Source organism: Echeneis naucrates, chromosome 22 (assembly GCF_900963305.1).
Source record: "Echeneis naucrates chromosome 22, fEcheNa1.1, whole genome shotgun sequence".
Classification (NCBI taxonomy): Eukaryota; Metazoa; Chordata; class Actinopteri; order Carangiformes; family Echeneidae; genus Echeneis; species Echeneis naucrates.
The window spans coordinates 19,999,553-20,016,123 of NC_042532.1; the positions used below are offsets into that span (position 1 = coordinate 19,999,553).

Sequence of the window (16,571 nt, forward strand, 5' to 3'; positions counted from 1 at the left end):
CCGGTCCCCGGCTGGAGCACCAATCAGAGCCGGGCCCGGCTCCGGAGCTCCCCCCGCCGCCGCCGCCGCTGGACGGCCCGCACATTCCTCATATTCCTGGAGCCGAGAGCGGAGGAACGCCGACGAACACGACGGGTTTCTGCAGCTCATGACACGTAAGGTTGTTGTTGTTTGTTTTTTAAAGCTCCTTTCTCTTTATCCTCCTGATGGCTGCCCCCTTTAAACTTGGTCCTCTCTCCTGCTCGGGGACCCCGAAGGGCCCCCTGGATGATCTTTGGGGGCCAAAATAATTCAGACAGTGACATTAAGAGCAGAGATCCTCAATCAGCTTTAATCTGCTGCTCCTCAAACGAGCTGTCATGGAAACTTGTGTTTTATTTCTGTGGATGAGTGAAGCCTTTCAGCCTGAGTCATTTCAGCTACACTGCTCACTTGTCAGAAGTCTGAAATGGAAGAAAATAACTAAAAACGTCACACCCACCCGGGAAACTTGTGTAGTTTAGTCGATATCTGTGAGCCGTTGTGTTTTTGATGGAGCCGCTGAAGTGAAACTAAATGGAAAAGTTGCCATGTTTGCTGTTACATAAACTCTTTGCAGGGTTTTACTACACGGACAGCTCAGGCCGATGGGATGTTGTGTTGTGTTGTGTTGAAATCTTCGGTGGATTAATGGACCAACGACCTGCAGGACATTCATCTGCAACCATTTTGATTGTGATTTGACTGACTGACTGACTGTTTTAGCTCAAAGCTGCTCTCCATTAAAACCCAGATATCAGACACAGTGAAGAATGTGGACTAAATAAACGTGTGCCCACTTTTAGTCATACACGGCGACTGAAACAAAATGGATTCGTTTGTCTAGTCCCATATTAACTGCTGGACTTTCTCCGCTGGCTCAGGTCGATGTTGGGTTGCGGCGTGAAGCGAAAGTGGAGCTGCCTGGAGGAGCTGGAGGTCGAGGCGGAGCAGGATGGGGACGAGGGCGGGGAGGACGAGCTCCTGGTGGGTCCCTCCAGGTCTGAGATGAGCCGCCTGCAGCAGCGTCAGGTGGTGCTCGGCCTCTGCTTGGAGAAGCTCCAGCGCTACCAGGTGGGGATGGAGCTCAGCCTTCGCCGCTCCGTGCTGCTCATCAACACTCTCAGGCAGATCCAGGAGGACATGAGGAGCGACGGGGTGGGAACCTGCAGCCCGGACGTCCACCCTGACTCCTGTATTCTCAGGGACGACTTCAGGGAGGACATGCCGGTGACGTGCCCCGGGTGTGCAGAGGGCGATGGGGACAACTTGTCTCTGTCGCCGCCAGCCTCCCCTGAGTCCCCGTCCCAGGAGGCGAACAGCCCTCCTGACCAGCAGAAACCGCTGCCCGCCGCCACAGTCAGTGCTTTTAGCGATGCAGTGAACGCCATGGGCTACCTCAGCGACTTCGCCCTGGACGACATCTTCGAGGACATCGACACATCAATGTACGAGACTTCCGATCTAACGTCCGCCTGGGCGTCGGGCTCCTTGTGGCCGGTCAGCGTGTCGCTCTGGGCGGACGAGGACGTGAAAATGCGTCCTCCCGCTCACAGCTCGCCTGGGAGTCTTCAGTCGTGTCTGATGGACCTGAATGAGCTGGACCACATCATGGAGATTCTGGTGAAATCCTGATCGCCGAGACAGACTCGTGGACAAATACTTTACTTGGTTCACCACAGACTTGGAATCTTTTTCGCAGCTACTCTGACCGAGGACGGTAACGCCGGAGTCAGGGAACAAAGACTGAGGTTAGAGTCGATTAACTTTGGATATTTTAAGGCTCCATCTGACATTTTGGTTGAAAATCTGTCCCGTTTATTTCAGGCGGAACAAAACACTAACTAATTTCATTTACAAGGAACCATCCAGCATCTCGATTTCTGCACACAAGCTCAAATCAGACGCAAAATATTTATTTTAGCAGATGAAGAATTGAGGAAAATCCACTTCAAAACAAATCCTCAGACAAAACAAGATATTTCCACAAATGGTAGAAAAACATTGTGATTGACAGAAAAATAATCAGCAACAATTTAAAGTCAGCTGTCGAACTAAATTACAGATTCCAGCTTCTAAAATGAGAGAAATTGCTGCTCTTCTACGCAGTAATTTAAGATGTTGCCCCGGATTCTCGGAAATTTTAATGGGGCTTTGTTTTTTTGTTTTTTACTTGTTCTGCCGTTTTATAGGCCAAACCATTTATTTGAGAACACAACTGGCAGATAAATCCACAAAGATATATGCAAATTGCAGCTTTACAGATACCAGATACGGGTGTGGGAGTTCGATCGGACACTTTCGACACTCACTGCTTTCAGTCTTAGGAACAGGTTTAATCTTGAGTCATCTGTGAGAAATTTGTAGTAAGACGTGTCTACACAAAGAGTTGTTGTAACCCCGGTGACGTTGTGTTGTAACACACTGGACGGACGTAATAGCTTGATGCTACGTCACAATGGAAGCTGGATTTTTACTCCATTCAATGAAACTGAAAATGCAGATGGAGCCTTAAGTATTTTGTGTCATTGCGCCACATTTCTTTCCTGTTTTGTTGAGTTTTAGTAAAAAAAAAAAAAAAAAAAAAAAAAAAAAAAAAAAAAAAAGCACAAGCAGCAGCTCTGAGGAACGTGAGCTGCCGAGGGCTGTGTGTCACTCAGAGCCGGGTTGATTATTAATTGAAATCCCTTCAATTACTTAAGAGGTCGTGCTTCAGCGACCCAGGAGGGCAAAGGCCTGGGCTTCCCTTCGACACGTGGACTAGATGTGGTTTGTTGCACCACGTAGGATCTTTAAATTAGAAGCGGACGTCAGCTGGAGCCGGCGGTCTGAGGGTGGACCGCCTGTCTGTTGGAGGTTTAGGGAATTTAGGGATTTAGCAGCCAAAGAAACAAGAGCCCGATCTCTGTGATGTCGTATCACAAGAAACGGGGACAATGGGAAAAGATCTCGGTCTGAAAGAAAATGGGTAAAATATTTTTAACTTGTTAAGACGCCTTTATTGTTATTATTATTCTTATTTATGAATGAAAACTCAACCACAAACTGCAGCAGATATTACTTGGGCTTTATATGTAGCGTCTGTTTGGGTGTGAGTGTAACTTATCATTTAGACTCTTTGTGAACTGTCGGTGTATTCTCTGCCACGTCCGTTGATTTGTTGATATCTTCCGCCATTTGTGACACCAAATGGGACAAACTATCAGAGTCTGCACAAGAAACACACTCAGCAGTTATTCCCTGTCGGCAGCTTGTATTTTACAGTAAAACCTGCGTGATATGAACGCAGCAGAGAACATGTATTTTAAAGAGTAATGTAACCGAGGAGCTGATTGCCTCAAGTCAACAATCAGGACTTTTCCATGTCCCAGAATTGTAAATGACAACAGAAGCCTGTGTCTTTTTATGGCCTTGGTGGTGTGAATTTTTATTGTAATTTTTTTTGTTTTAAGTTTAATGTGTTTCTAATTGAAACTCCAATCTCCAGTTCAGAAGAAGAGATGAAGCAAATGAAAGGTTGTGATGAATCAGAGGCTGGACCTTCCCTCTCTGTGGTTTACTCCTGTTCTACCTCCTGATGTCTGTTTGTTGTCAGTTAACCTGGACACTCCTGTTTCACACCGTGAGCCATAGACTCTTTGTTACTGATGGAAACTATTTGACGGCATTTATTTCATTGTTTGATCTCCAACAGCAGTCCTGTCAGACCAAAGTGATCCGTCCTCGTCTCCATCTCTGGTCTCATGTCGACGCTGTGCCTTACTGCTGAACCTGATTTTCACTCGTGCTGCGGTGTCTGTGGTGGCTTCAGCTTCATTGAGAAAAACCTCAAAGATCTTGGGGGTCTTATGTAAAGCACAGAAATTACGCCGTTCCTTCCTTCTTTTCTTGGCCTTTTTCAGCAAGCACTACTGGCATATGAGCTTAATGTATTCTGACAGGCTGACAGCGGACTAGCTGAGGCAGGAGGAGGGAAAAAATAAGAGGAGGAGGGGTGGGAGGAAGAAGCTTGCGTCACTCTTTCAGTAGGAGGGGCTACAGCTTGTTTTTGCACAGACTCAGACCACGGACCAATCACACGAGATGTGCGAGGAGCACACTGCTGCTTCAACAACAACTTGTTTTTGCTCCTAAAGGTTCTGCAGAAACATACAGTGTGAATCAGTTGGATTTCAGCCTGTGAAATAAAGCACTTGGTTTTTTTTTCTCCCCCCCTCCCACCCATTTAATCCATCAGGCAGGACTGACTACAATACGGAAGGCTGCAGTGTTATTTATAATTGTATGAAACAGTGTGAGCAGGGTCTATAAAGCACAAGCTGTATGTTGTTGACGCTGATTATGATATAAATGTAACTGAAGGATAAGTTTGCTGGGTAACGACGATTATTGATGATGTAATGTATTTTTTGTGGAATATTTTATAGATTTTATTCAATAATATAGTAAAAAAATACCTTCTCTGCGTCGTGTGGGTGTTGATTCCTTTGACAAACTGTTACACAACATCACTCAGGACGAATGAATGATATCGCATCCACATTTCAAGCACTGATCATGAAACAGATAATTACAGCATCATTTCTGACAAGCTCTCAGAGGAACATGCCTCACTACACACCAGTCATGGACGCACAATGAGGTCTTCGTCAATACATGACTGACTACATGTGGTTTATGGTGAAGCTCTGTTTTTTTCATATCCCATGGACTCCTTTGCCCCGAGCGTTGCTTCTGAGGCAAACGTTTCTCTCGTTCTTCAGCAGAACTCCTTTGCCTTTTTCAACATCTCATCCCCAGTGTGAATTTTAGTCATGTTTAACCAGCAGTAACTGAATATTGGAGCTTGTAGCACACAGCACACAGCCTGGGAGTCTGAACTGAGGGCATCACAGCGAAATTACCCCTTTGATTTCCATGTGACACTGAAGAGCCAAGTTAAAGTCAAGACTGCCTTCTGGTGGCCGTTTGATGGAAGAGCAGATGTGAGAGTACAGCGAGCATGACGGTGCACATTCAGAAAGTGCTGTACATTTAGTGGTTTGGTGTTTGTTGAAGACATTGTCTGCAGTTTCTGCAGCTTCTTCACTAGCACGGTATCAGATGGAGGGAACCTGAGCTGTGCACAAAGCAGCCACGGCGCCTGTCGGTAAAAATGAGTCCCGCAGGTTGTTCCTGAGGGGCAGATATGTTCCTGGGAATGGCACTAAGCTCAGTGGAAACTATCCTAGTCATGTACTGAATGAAAGGCCTAATCTCACGTTTCACCTTCACCTCGACACATCTGCAGCACTACAGGGCAGTAAATCCTTTCCATAACACCATAACACGTGTCAACACCGCACACACACAAAAAGGCAGCAATATTTTTAAAATGTAATAAAACTTTTATTGTTGTTATTGATATAAAATAGCTATCTGCCATAATCCTGAGAGTGGGCCGTACCTTGTGTGGATCGGACCAATGCAATCAGACTGAAAGGCTCACAAAATAGAAACAATCAAATAAAATCCCATTTACTCAAACGTGGACTTGAATACTTATAAACGTATAAACTGTTCCTCCTTGTCAATATCACTTATGTTAGATTAACAAAAAGCTTCCCAAATGGCTGCTTTGGATGAAATCAGTTTAAATGTGGCTCCGCAAAGCATAAGTTGTGTTCTGACTCTGTATTTATTACTTTATGGTGCAGATACACATCGACAGAAAGGAAAAGAAATGCAACAGATATCTGCAGCAGTAATCTGTGCAGAAATCCATTTTTAGTGCATTTCATCCCTCTCTGAGCGCAGCTCTGAGTCTGAGTGAGACCGAGGCACAGACACAGTCGATTGTTGTTGCTTGGAGGGATCTGGTGCTGGAATTTCAGGGAGTGGCCTCACATGAGGAGGAGCAACACGTGAACTGCTGCTGCTGCTGCCATTTTAACATGCGGAGAGATCAGGTCTGACCCTCTTTGTCTGTCTGTCAGACCTGAAGGTGTGGACAGGCTGACAGGACAGCATGCAGGTCCACCCTGGGTCTGGGTTTAATGTTTCTCTGCGGGCGGACTTCAGGCCACTGTGGTGCAGTGAAGCCGAGCTTTGGCTCAGAAAAGCCTCCGACTACCAGGCTGAGTCAGCAAACAGTCGCAGAACAAACAACCGCCGCCGTCATAAAACAATAGGACGGGATGTAAACCCAGCAGCACTTATTGACTTGTTAATTAAAAATGTTGTAGATGATCTATAAGATCAGAGGCCTGAAAGCTTAAAGGACAGTTTCACATTTTCAGCTTTAAAGTGACAGTCAGGTGACTGTGAGATCATCGAGTCAGTCAGCGGACCAAACACAGGCCTCATTTTGTGCTAAGACAGATTTGAAGTTTACCTGAAGTTGATATGAGGCCTCAGCAGTCTGAGACAGACCCATTTAAAGTCATAGTATTTGAAATTCTGACTTTTACATTATTCCCCTCTGGATCAAAAAGGATTTTTCACTTTAACAACTGAAAATCTATTTCAGCTAAACTTCAGAGTACACTGAGGAAAGGATGTTTTCATGGCCAGCATGAAGAAGAGGAGTCATTACAGCAGGACAAAGCTGGACTTGAAAAATTGTGAAGCGGTGCTTTAAAAGTGAAACCATAACAAGTAAAAGCACTTGACTGGTGGAAAGCTAAAAACGTTACAGAAAAATGTGAATGACCTGACTTTGACCTTTGGTAGACAAGTTCTAGGTGGTTCATGTCTGAGTTCAGCTCAATGTTGGATGTAGTGAAAGTGTCTGAAGGTGTTGACGAGCATGGAACGGACAATATCCGGACCGTCACCAGCAAGGAGTCTTAAAATGACTGAAATCTTGCGACTTTCCGAGTCACGTCCAAATGTGACCCGTCCTAATGAAAGCAGATGTGGGCACCGAGGAGATGTGACATCAACACCCTCGCTTGTGGAGAAATGGATTAAAAACTGAATCATTCATTCATCACACATCAACACAAATCAAGTGCTGGTATGTTGTTTTTCATGGGCAGCCACACTGACTGACTGTACGACAGAGAGCGCGGCAGCCAAAGGGCTCGACCTCGGACCACGTGATCACTAATGAACGGGGACAGGAGAAGTTTAAGATCGGGCCATCTCCGAACAGCTGCTGCCAAACTTTATCTGAATCAACTCAACAAAGAGCACGCTGTTTTGGTCGGACTAACATTTTCTGAAAATATGAAAAACATTCCACAGCAACTATTTTAACATTACTCAGAAAATTTGGAATCAGTCCGGTGATGGAAAATAACCAAGGACACTGAATTTACTTGCACTTTACTGGAGTGTGATTAATTGGTGATTGAAGGATGGAAATATTATTCTTTCACACCTGCAGTCACTGATCAAGATTTTTCTTGTGAATTTAAAAAAATTAACAAAAAAAGCCAACACTGCATGTATTGATGACAAACAACCCAGCAATAAAAAATATTACTGACTAGGAAATAAAATGGTCGCTGAAGAGCTACGTCTGACTGAATGAGAAAAGACTTTTATTTTATAGTTTATATGCAATTTAACAGTAAAATGTTGAAAAATTTAGCTCTTTTTAAGTAGCAGATCCGGATGTGTTTTCAACAATGCTGATATTATTATTATGATTATTATTATTATTACTATTTAAAGGAAGGGGGCTGCTTGAGCCATGATTACTGATTAAAGAGAATTTGAATTGAATTTGTATTAAGCATAGCTGGAAAGTCTGCGACTCCTGACCAAATGGACAGTAATTAAAGGGCGGAAACAGAGAAACACATGAGAACGTGTAAAAGCTATTCATCAGTGAATCTCTGGTAAAATGTCTGAATAAACTCTTTGGGGTTACGACCTTTGACCAACTCTGCTGATCATGGTACCACATGGCTGAGCTGCCTGCATGGTTCAATCTAATTTTCTCCCAAATGAATAAAAAATGTGGGTAATTAAAGGCAGAGTAGACTCCATTAGTCATGTCTGCCACCGGTGGGATGTAAACGAGACACATGCATATGGCCATTAATGTGCATGGAGGTGAATTATGACAGAGGGACTGACTTTTGACTGGTATGTTTTCATAAATTATACTCTAGTTAAAGTTTTTCTGGTCAAGTATTAAATTTCACTTAAGCTCACCACAGTGATCAACAGATAAATTAAATGAGTGTCTCTTCGTATATCTGATGATGAAAACAAACCAAAACATTTTAATAACATGGCCTCTCTACGGATTTCTCTTTTTTGATTGGCTGGTTGTTTTCTGAGGCAGCAATATTAAAAACAGGTCAGTGACTGGCACGTCATATTTAATTACTGTTAAACGTCCAACTCATAACTTTCATTTCCAGGTTTTCAAGCACATGAAGTCAAGCGGACTCCTGAATGTTGACTAATGAGTGTTTCTCACTGTTAAAACAACAAATAAATATGTGGGAAGATGGTGCAAAAACATTCTTTGGTGTTTTATCTGCATGATTGTGCTGCTTTGGTTTGCTCAACAACAGTTTGTGCGCAGATGCTGGGAAAGTAAATGTGCAACTTTACCTGGAGCTGGACATTTGAAGCAGCCCTCTCATCCACCACAATGACTGTTCCTTGGGCTGAAAGAAATGTGAGTGGAAACAGTTAGAACACACGGAGAACTTAACTGCTGGAACAACATAAGAACCCGTCTCATATTCAACAAAGTTACATAATGCTTGCCCTTAGATTGCCCACAAACGGATGAAATTTTATTTTCTGTGAGCAACGAAGCCCTGTGATAAACATCATGGGCAATAACTTTACATTTCCGTGCATTTACTGCTGTTCAGATGATTTAACATTGAGGTATTTTAACAGCAAAATGTTTCCAATAATAAAAAAAAAAAAAAAAAAAATCAGCAAAGGTTATCTAAAAAAACAGCTGAGTGAAACTTCACTGTGATACGGTTTTCAAACAAAGACAGCAAGTTACAAAGCTGGAGATGAGTGGCTGACAACGGTGATGCATCCGGTGGTTGTTTGATATATGCAGGTTTGGATCTTGTCCACACACATTCCAGCAGAAATCTCAAGCATAAACATTCACTTAAAATTAGTCAACATGAAATCTGTGGTATGAGTCTGGATGTTTGTGCGTCCATGTGTGTTAGAAGTACACAAAAGCACAAGGCCTCTGTGGCATGTGACGCCGTCCCATCTTAGGAATCAGCAGGTTTGCCTTTCACACCATTTTGTGTGGAACGCTCTTCAGATTCAGTTTCTCTGGGAACTCAAGTTCATATCCACCAAGTCGGTCACCTTCCCAGACATTTTCATGTTAACTGCAACAAATCCATCAGAGTCGCTTCAGGACAGAAAAACACTTCAAACTACCAGAACCAAGTTTTACTGTAACTGCTAAGGTAGCAAATTCTTTAGCAAAACTGTTTATTTACTCGTTCATCCAATTAAAAATCTCATGCTCTTTACATCATATGATCTCTGTACATTTCTCTTGTTTAAATTTAAAGGATTAAACAACAGCAGTCTTATGTTAGCAACTGGGGCCATTTCAGGTTAGCATGAAAAGAGTAAATCAGTTTCGCAGCTCGATCCGCTCATCGTGTTTTGAAGTGAAACTGATTTCAGAGCAGTCGGGCATTAAAGATTTGTCTCTCAAATGTGAGCGCTCTGTTTTTGTGAAGGTCACCGTTTGACGTGTTACCTGAGACGGATCAAGAACAAACCACAGAACATCTCGATCGCTGTTGTTGTTCTGGTCCTGACTCAGGTCTTCTCACATACTCATGTAACATACTCTCTGATGAATGCATCAGGAGATTGATTTTACACATATACGTCCATAAATTCAACACCTAGAATATGACTGTGGTGTTTGGCTCCAGCAGCAAAGAGAAACGAAGCTGTTGAGCCTGTTGTGGATGTTTTTTATCCCCCTCTGCGGACAGAAAGTGATTTAGGTTTGGAAATGTTTTTTTGAAAATGAGCCAAGACTAAATGCTGTGTCACTTTGGCTGCTCAAAGCCAAGAAAAAGGCGAATGAGGAAAAAAAGAAAAAGGATGTAAAGGGATTATCTCATCTGTCTGGATTTGCCCTGCCTTGAATGCAGATTTAAAGAACAAACATTTATGAAACCAGAAATGCTTGTTTCAAGCAAAACAGGAAGCTGGAAGAGAAACTTTGTGATTTGTAATGGAGTAGATTAACAAATTCTCCCGTCAAAAAATATTATTTACTTATTCAGAATAAATTTCTACTTAACAGGGAAGAAACCACACAGCAACCGAGCTGAGTTAAGAATCATTCAGAGAAGACCCGAGGCAGGTCTGATACCTGAGCTTCCTGTCACCATAGTGCTGCCTTGCATTTCAGTGGTATTGATCTGTGTGCTCGGTCCAACATGGCTAATGCACTGGTAGCTTCGCTCTCAGATCCAAATATCACTTAGCACTGACCATCAAGCACAACTTCACGATGTGGCAGCGATGATTTGCTCAGATTTGTGAGATATTAGCCGGCATGCAGGTAAAATATCCAAATGGATTTTTTGATAAAACCTGACACTGACGCAGAGCTGTTAAAGGAGCAATCCGCCCTAAATTAATGTCTCAACCACAGACCTGCAGCTGTTCCAGCACGTGTTTCTCGCAACTCTTTGGTGTGTGGTGGAAATATATTTATTGGTTTTGACTATAACTGTAGTTGGTTTTTTTTTTTTGTAAGGCATCAAATAGTTCCCATCAGCTTTTTCTGTTTGAACCCACAGAATACTTATTTATGATAATATTAAACAAAAAAAGTGGTAAATTTTTTGTTCAGTGTAGAATTTTATAAATTCATATATAATGTTTTCCTTAAATTCAAAGCTTCAGCAGTTTGTTACTTCTGCGTCCCCACATCAGTATCTATAATTCATGGTGCACCGTTTTTCAACAGCCCTCGTTTTTTCCTCCGAGTGAAGAAAAACAAATTCAGCTTCCATTGTTTTCTGCTTTTCCATGAGGTCACAAGACGCCTCATACTGTAAGATGATGAGCTGCACACTGACTGTATCTGTGACAGGCGTGACTGAGACAAACAGGACTTGCTGTACTTGAGTTTATCATAACAAGTCTGATAAACTACAGATTCTTCTCATATTGTTAATGAAAGAGGCAACTTCAAATTTCCACTCAACTATTCAAAAGCCAAAAATATTCAGTTTACTTTCACAAAGCAGAAAATAAAGCAGTTAATCCTGCTAAAAGAGCAGGAAGCTCAGAATGTTTTTGCTTCAAATGTCTCAAAAGTTTCATCAACGAACAGATTAGTTACTGAATTCAGACTTTTTTTGTTGTTTGTTTGTCCTGCACATAAATCCAAACTCTGTAGGCTGCAGCATCACACGGCCTCAGAACAGGTTATCCCTCAGTTTAATTACAACAATAATCAGCTGAAATCTTCCACATCATGACTCCCTGTTCACAATGACGGGTTTGATACCAAGTGTACACAGCATCAAATTGAGTTGCGGCTCCCTGTCAATAGAGTGTTTCTTCAGCCCCCCTCTGATTACTCCTGGAGCCAGAAGCTGACATCGTGGCTGTCCTTGTCCGATTAGGCTGATCAATGAGCCTGAACTGAGGAAAGTGGAAGAGGAGGAGGAGGAGAAAGAGAAGAGAGGGATATGTCTGTGTGTGCTGTCGAGATTTGGGGGGGGCAGCTCCTCCCATAATGAAGTTAGTGTGCTGCACTGGTGGTCCATGTTTACGGGGCAGAGAGGGAGTTTCTTTCACTCGGTGGACAGCTCTGAAGGCAGCAGCCAGCTCTCTCTTCTCTTCCAATTTCTGCAACTCATCCATCGCTGACCTGCACATCCAGGCTGATCCAGGACGAGGCAGGGGGAAGGAGCAGCAGCACCTGCTTGGCCCACCACCATCACCACCACTTCCCTCGTTGCTACCGACACCGCTGCCATCATGTGCGACTGTTTCCACCTGGCCTTCCCCAACTGGCACGCTGCCTCCTCAGGGACGGGTGGGCATCGCTCTCCTCGCTCTCTGTCCTCTCTCTGCTCCGTCCTTCCTCTGTCTATGACTCAGTATTTCTGCGCTGCCTTCCTCTGAGCAATTCTCTCATTCAGCAGCAGGGTTCAGTATCTGTGTGTGTGTGTGTGTGTTTGTGACGAAGAGACGGAGAGCGAGTTTGAGGCAGCTGGTGCTGATGCTGAGCTGTGTTTCTGACCTGCAGTGAGTGCTGGGTGTGTCTGCAGAGTGCAGGGGAGTGCTGGAGGATGTCATCATCGGGGATGTCAGGCAGATCCTCTCTTCCGGCTGCTGAGTGTTTGACGCGCAGTCTGAAAGACAGAAACACTCTGTTTCTTTGGCAGCTCAGTAAAGGAAAAATCAGGATTGCAAAAATAGTAGTGCAGGGTAACTTCCTGGAGGTGGAGATCAAACTCATCCCAAATTTAGCAAAACCTTCGTTGGCAAAAACCCACAGCTGCAGGGTTTATCTGTCAGATTCACTGCAGCAAATTTTAATTTATATTGAAAAATTTGCATATCTTTTTGGTTTGATGGGTCCCATTATAGATATCTCATGATTATAAATGCAGGGTTAAAGGAATATTTGTTGTTACACCAAATGGATGCTGATAATTTACCTGCGCAATTTCAGCATGACAACACACATGTGTCCGATCACGTAGGTGGCCACAGAATGTAGTTACAGTCTGTGTGAAATTAATGACGTAGTGATGTTGAAAACACATTTTCAATCTTCTGTTGGATACGTCTCTGTTAGATCTAACTAAAAGAGTTAGTTTGCTTTTAGTGGACATCTTATGGTACATGAGTTTCAACCACTGAAGGTTAAAGATTTTCTTTGGGTTTTAGCAGAGTAGCTGTTTAAACACTTAGCAGCGGAGTCTAACACAGACAATTCTGATCCTTTAGAAACCATCAGCCTCACTGATCTTAAATCAATTATCACCACTTGAACAGTTATTTTGGGAGGCTGCCGTCACTCAATAGTTTTCGTGAGGAGTCATTCTGAGCTGTTTGTCCTGACTGTCTTAAATATTCCGATATATATTTTTTTTAATTGATTATTTTAACATACAGAACCAATCATTTCAACCATTGCTCCTGTTTTGGCTTCTCACATTTAAACCATTAAATAAAACTTAAACTCAGACTTGAAGATCTTTGAGTTACCATCATCAATCTCCAAAAACCCAACGTGAATTAAATGACGTGAAAAACTATTAACTCTCAGCTGTAAACAGATTAATATTCATATCACCTTTAAATCCGAGTCACTCCTTGTTCTGGGAAGGTAACACAACAAGCACTAACAACCGACTGCAAGCACAGTTTACCACACAGTGTGCGTTGTTGAGCAGCTGTAATATTGTTTATCATTTTTTTCGGTGTGATTGCGTGTCGTGGGAACACGGGCAGATTAAGATACGAATTCCAGAGCTGTGATGAAAATCTCAGCAGTTTAATAGATTGAAAGCATGCGCCTTTACGGTCTCATGCTCAAATAATCCATGCAGAAAATCTAATTTTGTCTTTCTTTCCCCCCATCACTCAAATGTTATTATAATTTGGACGCAAAAACACAGAAAGGACTTGCTGTACTTGAGTTTAAGGAGCAGTGAAAAGAGCTTGTGTCTTCCTGTTGTACAAAAGATGAGCAGGAGGACAAATTAATGAGTTGTATTACTTTATGTGAGCTTAACGAAGGGGGAGTCCCAAAAGGAAATACAAACTGCAGCAGAAGGCGGTTACATAAAGGATGAGCTGAGGACAGGCAGCTAACACAGTCTACTTAGGACTTCCAATCAGGAGAAAATCTATGCAGTTATAGTTGTAGGATTCCACTTTCTTGGTTTCCTGATATGTTTTTCATTTGAATCGATGCTGACTGAAACCAGTTTCAGAGAGCTTCACTGTCATGTTGTTTGTTTCGGTGTGGAGGAGTTTTAGGTCTCCACATCGGCGCAGTTTGAAGCAGACAGTCTCTGCAGGTTATAAACATCGCTCCCTGTCACATTAGCAGAAGCACTGAGGGAGGAGCCACACCCAAATCCAGAGCTGCAGTAGCACCCAACTATGAATCATGCAGGATGTGCACCACAGAAGACTGGGCATCTGCTGCTCGGGCTTGTGTAGCTGTAGAATATCACCTTCAAAGTCAAATTAGAAAATTAGAGGCCACGGCTTTTTGAAATGGACACTTTATCTAGCCTGTGATAAGTCCAACGGGTTAACAGCTGATTGTGATTTTGACAGTTTTAGTCAGCAGAGAGCCCTTATCAAGGCCTCTACAACACCCTCACAGCAAATATTTGAAAAAGGAGGTTCTGTGTGTGCGGCGCCTTAAACTGACCCTGTAAATACTGGGTATCCGCCTGAATCAGGTGGAAAATAACATGAGAACTACATAATCATCTTCCAGCTCTCTGCTCTGCCTTCACTTCCTGTTGATACACTGCGCTGTTCGTAGCTGCTCATAACGCCACAGCAAAAACAACAATAAGTGGACCAAGTGTTTCAACCATCTAATGCACTTAATCATTACTTATTAAAAAAACAAAACATTTTCTTTAAAATGTATTGGCTGGTTTAAAATGTTTCATGGACAAAAATGGTTAAGGGATTAATCAAATGAATACTAAACAGAATAACTGATCATCAAAAGAATCACAATAGTCTAAAATTCAGTTTGTCAAGAGACAAAAGTAAAATAGAAATAGGTTTTACACAACCAATAAGCTTGTTCAGAGCTCATTATCGTGGCTTATTTAGGGGATTTATTCATGGACTGGTTAATGGAAGCTCTGGCCGTATGGAGGGTTTTAATTGTTTTGTGTTTTGGTTTATTGATGAGTTGTTGCTGTTTACTCACAGTTACATAATCAGAAGTACTATTTGTCTAGCCGGATGTTGGTTCACTTTTTTGCTTAATGACACAGTCTGTGAGCTACATGCAGTGTGTTTACTTTAAAGTGAAAATGGAAATGATCCAGCAAAATATGACGGATTCTTGTCACAGCCTTCAACAAGTTCAGTGCTTTTTGCTTGATTCTGCTGATAAATAAACAGACATGGGTGAAAACTAACCTCTTGAAAAGTAATTATCTGGGATCTTAAATCATCTAAGTATTGAAATCTGAGGTTATTTTCGGGAATGCACAGTCCCAAGAGCTAAATCACTGTGAGAAAATTAGATAACACTTAAATCAGTGACTCAAGTTCAGGTAAGGTCCCGCCTCCTTTGTCCATCTGAGGCTGAGCAAATCACTTAAGGCACTTTGGCAGTCACACTCACACCAGGATTGTTTAAGGGCAGTTTGGACAACAGACAACAATTTGTTGTTGTTGTTTTGAAAGACAACCATTTTGATGACTGGATGTTGAAGGTAAACCTTGCAAAGACATTTGTTTATTGTGTTTTCCAACATGTCTAGACTGTGGTGTTTTCAATCCACTGGGAGTTTATCGTGTAAATCCTCATCAAGTAAATGTTGCTTGACATCATTTCTGATGAGGCGAGGAGGCTCGATGACATCAGGGCAGGTTGTGTTGTAGGTTTTATTTTATCGTGCAGCTGTAATGTCACCTGATCTTGAGTGATCAATGCTGCGGCAGTGACACACCCTGATACAGAAGGAGGTTTTATCCCATCAGTCTGCTGCCTTAACTGTCCTTTAATGCACTTATACGGGCTCCTCACATGATACATATTAGTGCAGGGCAGAAGGTGGCGTGTCACTGTGCAGCTTTGTTGAGTAACTATAGGATGCTACACACAAACAATTGTGCCTATTGTTGTCAGATGGTAATATAACTTTCATTCTCAAGATCTGAAGGAAAACAACTTTAAGGTTTTGCATCATTTAGCTGGCATTTTCTGTAACTGCAAAAAATAAATAAATAAATAAATAAATAAACCAACTTCTTTCTTATGTACTGAACATCATTAACATTCACTTTCTTAATCTGAGTAGGAGTGTTGTGTTTGAGTTAAAAAAAGGCCAAAATTTCAGTCAAACAAGAAAAAACAAATAAGCTGCTCACGACATTTTATGTGCAATGAAAATCGTGATCATCGGCTTTTCAATAGCATTCATTTATTTGCCAATTTGGGATAATCACAGAAAATGAGCCAATGTCTGCAGCCCAAGACTGTCAAGTTTAATTTTACACCAATTTATTTTCAATTTTTTACTCTGTGAATTTCGTGACACAGCGGACCTCTCGTTAAATTCACTTTAATAAATGGGCAGTTTAAAATGGAATCAAATAGGTCAGTGGGTATAAAAGTGAGTAATAGTACTAATCTGACCAGCCAGATTCATTTGGAGTCAGACTTTCCCTTTTCGGCAGCCTCAGGGGGCTGAAGAGTCTAATCTGCCGGTCGATGCAGTGGAGCACTTAACAGACAAAGAAGGCAGCAGGTCCCTGAGGAGATTATTGCCAGGAAGAACTCTAAATAGTCTCATCACCGGCTGCAGTGGTTTTCTGAGGCTGAAAACAACTGTAAGGAGTCGGGAGGGTGGAAGTCTCAT

At 42.4% G+C, this 16,571-nt stretch overlaps 1 protein-coding gene across 2 annotated transcripts; it reads left to right on the top strand.

The window, feature by feature from the left end:
- LOC115035840 (SERTA domain-containing protein 2-like) lies at positions 1–2,625 on the top strand. 2 transcript variants are annotated; one of them, XM_029493866.1, is made up of 2 exons: positions 1–160; positions 903–2,625. In XM_029493866.1, exon 2 carries the CDS (start codon positions 907–909, stop codon positions 1,651–1,653), a length of 747 nt encoding a protein of 248 aa, XP_029349726.1. In that variant the 5' UTR covers positions 1–160; positions 903–906; the 3' UTR covers positions 1,654–2,625. The 2 variants fall into 2 exon arrangements, with proteins under 2 accessions (XP_029349726.1, XP_029349727.1); XM_029493867.1 differs by having other exon boundaries at positions 1–155.
- The last annotated feature ends 13,946 nt before the right edge of the window (positions 2,626–16,571 follow it).

Coding starts and splice junctions, on each gene's coding strand:
- LOC115035840 (XM_029493866.1), top strand. CDS start 907: ATGTTGGGTTGCGGCGTGAAGCGAAAGTGGAGCTGCCTGGAGGAGCTG.